Source organism: Kryptolebias marmoratus, linkage group LG9, assembly GCF_001649575.2.
Source record: "Kryptolebias marmoratus isolate JLee-2015 linkage group LG9, ASM164957v2, whole genome shotgun sequence".
In the NCBI taxonomy this organism is placed as follows: domain Eukaryota; kingdom Metazoa; phylum Chordata; class Actinopteri; order Cyprinodontiformes; family Rivulidae; genus Kryptolebias; species Kryptolebias marmoratus.
The window spans coordinates 8,342,628-8,348,008 of record NC_051438.1 but is presented as its reverse complement, the minus strand read 5'-3'; the positions used below and the strand labels follow the sequence as shown (position 1 = coordinate 8,348,008).

At 45.6% G+C, this 5,381-nt stretch overlaps 1 protein-coding gene across 1 annotated transcript in view; it reads left to right on the top strand.

The window, feature by feature from the left end:
* The window catches only part of ube2d2 (ubiquitin-conjugating enzyme E2D 2 (UBC4/5 homolog, yeast)), an 11,657-nt gene extending 6,354 nt beyond the window's left edge, over window positions 1–5,303 (top strand). Inside the window, exons 3-7 of the mRNA XM_017419745.3 lie at window positions 2,525–2,556; window positions 2,790–2,867; window positions 3,014–3,119; window positions 3,269–3,362; window positions 5,119–5,303. Of these exons, the coding sequence (XP_017275234.1) occupies window positions 2,525–2,556; window positions 2,790–2,867; window positions 3,014–3,119; window positions 3,269–3,362; window positions 5,119–5,164 (356 nt within the window). The 3' untranslated portion in view covers window positions 5,165–5,303. The remainder of the gene's footprint in view (window positions 1–2,524; window positions 2,557–2,789; window positions 2,868–3,013; window positions 3,120–3,268; window positions 3,363–5,118) is intronic.
* Window positions 5,304–5,381: the final 78 nt, after the last annotated feature.

Below are 5,381 nucleotides of genomic sequence, written 5' to 3'. Positions count from 1 at the left end.
GGGGGGGGGGGGGGTACAGTAGGGGCTGAAGTGGGTAACAGAGGAATGTGTTTATTTTTTTTTTTTAAGAAGAAAGTGTCTGCGGCACGGCTCACCGGTCACAGACGCTCGGGTTACAGTGAGACCGCGTTGAACCAGGTGGGAGTCGCCTACTAAGCCCCGCCCCCCCTTTACAGAGAGAGACCACCTTCAAGATGGCTCCTAGGCAGAAACACGGGTGGACAGGCGTGGACACCACAGAGTGTACTTGTACACAGTCCACCCAAACGTCACCAGTGTGGAGACATTTATGGTTTGTGAATATGGCCTCATAAACAAACCTTCACATAATGTTTGGTTTGTGCGATAAAATGAATTTAAAGCGGCGCTTTCTGGGCAGGTAGGCCCGGTTTAAATGACGTTCAGCAGCGTTGAAAATTACAGGTAAAGTGTCCGTGATGAAACTCCAAACTCTTAATTATTTCTCATTTTATTTCTGGTGTTGTACAAAAGTAGAGCCTGGGGTTTCCTCCTGTAGTTCTGCTCATTTGTCCCAGCACAAAGTGGACCGCGCCTGTCTCAGACCGTCAAACGACTAACCTCTCTATAAGACGACTGACGCCTCGTTTCCTCCGGACTAAAACAAACAACGGAGACTGCAGTTAGTGATCTGTGCGAGGGAAATAAAACCGTATTTTTTACTGATTTAGAGACTTGCTTCAAACCTCGCCCCCGTTGGTTCCTCTGCTCTCAGATGATCCCAAACTTGAGACATATCAGTTTTTATTTTTATTTATCAGGGTGGACCACAGCATGTCATCCGCAGGTCGAGCTAAAATGAAGTCCATAAAAATCACAACTAGGAAATTATTGCGATAAATGATAATATCGTTTGGAGGCCGTACATCCTCTCAAAGATTAATGAACTTTACTTTCAAAAGAACACTTAACTCTGGAACTGGAACACAAAATAAAACAAAACAACCAAAAACAAAAATAAAATGGACTCTCAGTCTCCGTTAACAAAGAATGCGCTTAAATAAAAACGGAAATAAAACCTGCATTCAACCAAAACAGTACGGATTATTAAGTCTAAACTAAACTGTCCTGATCAGCTGCTGATCAGAGAAGAAGTTGTCCGTCACATCCAGGCCTTCTCTACTGCGCCCCACACACACACACGGATAAACTGGGAGCAGCTGCTAATGCAAATTGCTGTTATTAAAAGCAAAACATAAACTGAAGTTCTTGGCGTCGTTGATCCCCCCCCACACACACACACACACACACACATCAGCTCAGCATATGGTTGGTAAAGTACTGGTTCCTGTAAGCACCGGGGCCGCTGAGCAGCGCAGGTTCTGAGCACGGTAAACCAAACTTCGGGGCAAATGTTTTGGGTTTTTTTAAAAGATTTGGTTAATTTTCCGTTAACAGGTTATTCAGGTTACTCAAATCGCTCGGGCTCTATAAAAAAAACTCTCGCCCTCATTTGCATCCAAAACTGGAGAGAAAACACGAGACCGCGGCACGAAGAGGACCGCCTCGACGCTGTTCGTTCAGATACTTCCCTTAAATCCCTTTAGTGTACGAGTTGGTGATGTCCGATTCTCAGTCTGGTGACATTTTCAACGAAGCTGGTCGCGTTTCGTTCCTCGGGGTTGGTCGCAGCGGGCGGTAACCGGTACCGATGATGAACGTGCGTCGAGCGGACACGCACACAGGTGTTGAAACTTTCCCCGAGGAAGAGCGACGCTGCGGGGACGAGCCAACACCCACGCGGTCCTGCTGCATCATCGGAGCAGCTCATGTGTGACTCTGTCCCTTTTGACCTTTAGCTCCAACAGTCCTTTACACCTTTGGATGTAATTTATGCTTTTTAAAGGACATATGAAGAATGTAGACATTCATCTTCCTATAAGTGTGACAGGAAACAAGCTGTCAGGGTTACGTTTGATTTAATATTTAAAATAGTTTGAGCAGCACTTTAGTCAAGTGATGTGCTGAATAAATCAACTTTGACTCAACTACGACTGTTTAAATAGGATGAAGTAGTCGGATCTAGCTGTGCTAGACTATAATAATCATAATATTTCAGTTTCTGTTTAGAGGAGCGACTCAAAGGTGTCGCAAGTTTGATCGGATTAAATAAGAAGCGCTGAAGCACCTCTCTCAGATGTACGTTTCAGAATATTTCCAAACCTTTAAAACGTCTCTTTTGTTCTTCGTTCGTCGTTTCCTGCCACCCAGCTTCAAATGAACCACTTCACAGTCGGCTGCGGCAGCGTTCCTAGTTGCCACGGTTGCGTTCGTGTCAAAGTGACGTCAACAGGAGGGCGCCTTTTTTTGTTTCGTTTGTTTAAACGGTCGCCGTCGACTCGCCGCGGCCCGTAATGACGGTCGCCGCGTTGTTTTTGAACGCTTTTACCTTTTGCAGCCGCGGCTTCGGTTCGTCGCGTGTTTAGGTCGGCTGCTAACAAACGTGGAGCTCGCTTTGTAACTGTCGTGCTTTAATCTGTTTTTTCTTCTTCTGTTTTTGTTTCAGTGTTTCACTGGCAAGCCACGATAATGGGACCTGTAAGTACCGCCGCGATCAAACCTTTAATCTCTCACGCTTTAAATCACTGTTTCTCGTTCTTGCTGTGCCTGGAAGTTGTCGGTTGATTTAAAGTTAAAAAAATAAATGTTTCCCCTTCCTGGTTTTTAGATGAGAGGAGTCCACTGTTAGCGGCCCCGGAGTGTCATGTTGAGCTGCTGACTTTTCTTGTTCTGAAGCTTTTAAACAAACCGGCTCTGTCTCCCTGCTTTAGAATGACAGTCCTTACCAGAGCGGGGTTTTCTTCTTGACCATACACTTCCCAACAGACTACCCCTTCAAACCGCCAAAGGTGAGCCTGCCCCCGGGAAAAAAAAACACGCCAGGCCCGCAGAGAGTTTCCTCCTGCCTGTTCGAACACGTTTCCTGTCGCGCCGCGCTCTGCCTCCCCCCGTCCTTTAGCCCCCCCCTTTTCTTTCTCTCGCTCTCTGCGTTCAGGTTGCATTTACCACAAGAATCTACCATCCAAATATCAACAGCAACGGCAGCATTTGTCTTGACATCCTGCGGTCACAGTGGTCTCCGGCTCTCACCATCTCCAAAGGTGAGTTTTACGAGCCCGAGCGGCACGAAATGGCGGCCCCCCCGCGCGACGGCGTCAGCGGGCCTTTCGCTGGAAATATGCAGCGTTTGTTTTTAATTTATGGAAATCTCTCCTCCCTCCCGTGTGCACGTTGTTGTGTTTGTCCCCAGTTCTCCTGTCTATCTGCTCCCTGCTGTGCGACCCGAACCCGGACGACCCCTTAGTACCCGAGATCGCCCGCATCTACAAGACTGACAGGGAAAAGTGAGTCCTTTCTTCTTTCTTTTTGTTTTTACCTTGGCTGTTTTTGCGGACAGATCACATGGAGCTGGGCTTTTAATCTGAAGGCCTCAGTTTCACTTTATTGTCCCAAAGGTGGTGAAAACACAGGAAAAAGACTCTTTTTGTTTTATATTTAATAGTTTCTGGTAACCTTCAATCATCAGGCAGCAACAAGTCGGAGGTCTCATGTCAGAATGAGTTCCCTTTTCTAGATTTTTGTTAAACTCCTCTTTATTAAACTGGATTAATTTGACTTTTTAAACATGTGAGAAGTTCATGGTTTTAATATTAACAGGTGGGTGCTCAGACAGGGTGACGGGCAGCTCATTATTATGGCGTAAAAACAGTTTAAACCAGAGGTCCCCAATCACCGGTCCGTGGGTCATTTGGTACCGGGCCGCACAGAAAGAATAATTAACTTACAGTATTTCAGTCTGAACGGCATTTATTTTGAAGAATGACTGGATTCTCTCCACTCCATCCGTCTCTGACTCCCTCTTGATGCGTGTCAGAACGCTTATCGAGGTCACGTGATCCGTTACCGCTAAAAACAAACCCACAAGCAGCAAAATGAGTAAAAAACAAACGTCTCTGGAAGCCCTGGATGGGACCGTCTGGTTACTCAGGGCTCCACTGATTCAGCGTTATGGTGAGTTGTATTCTTTGTGGTCTCTTATTTTGAAGGGCATGTTTAAACACAGAGAACATTGAACCGATCCGTGGAGGTAAAAAGGTTGGGGGCCGCTGAGTTAAATCAAATTAAGTCAGTATTTTGATTCAAATGTTGTAGGTAATATCTGAGTAATAATTTAAGTCATCTGTAGTTTCACTCACCTAAATCTGCAGTAAATTTAGTCGACTAAAATCTAAACTGAAATGAAATGAAAACAATGAACAGTAAGTGACGTTCATTGTTCACTGAAAGGAGGAGCGATATTGCAGAGAAAACTCCCTAATAAAGGATTAAGACCTGAATTAAAAGAAAAGTTTATCATTTGCTGGTAAATATCTGAAGCACTGAAGTTCTGCAAGGTGTTAAAATCAAAAAGGAACAGTGAAATGACTCCAGAGCTGCTCTTCCTGACTTGAGTGACATTAACGGTGGACGAGCGGTTCTGTCTGCTGAGACGAGGACTCTCTTCTTCTTTTAATAACATCAACCTGGAGTCCACATCAGGTCCCGATCAGGTCCCAAACAGCAACCACGCAAGAGTTCAGGTCTCAGGAGGTCAACAGTCTTCCTCTTCTCTAGTCTTTAGTAGAACAGCTGCAGGTTAATTCTGTGGAAACGGCTCAGATTATAATCTGAGGCCAGCATGTCTCTTTATGTTTACACAGCATCTTCTTAACATTAAACATGTTCAGATTAGGGCTGCACGGTTTTAGAGACACTTGTGATGTGAGATGTTTGGGTTCAATCTTCCGTCACTTCCTGTTCTGGTCTGAAGCAGGTGTGGGAATCAGGAGCAGAGCGTCTGGCCCAAAAAATGTGTTTCCATCAGAAACGAGACTGAAATCTAACTCTGTGGTTCATTACGGTCCCTGCTGGTTTTCATTGTACCCTCACTGATACTCAGAGCCCGGTTTGGTCCAGGTTTAGTCACTGGTTCAGTCCCAGTACAGGCCCCGGTTCAGCCCCGGTTTAGTTCCTGATTCAGGCCCAGTCTTGAACGAACACCGGCTTGTAGCGTGTTTTGGTTTTACGTGTCTCTAAATCTCACCTCCTCTCCGTTCGCAGGTACAACAAAATAGCTCGGGAATGGACACAAAAGTATGCAATGTAGTCGCAGCGCGGGGAGGGGAGAAAACATGGCCGACCACCTCTACGACACGCGGCGAGGGGAGATCCAGATGTAAAGAAAAAAACAAACACAAAAAAATAAACAAAAAACCATACAAACAAAAGAGAAGTTTTAAAAACAAGATCTTGTTGGTTTCCATTGGAGCGCTTTCTTTGAGCCACGCCTCCCCTTCACCAGAGTACCTGTTAACCCCCCCCCC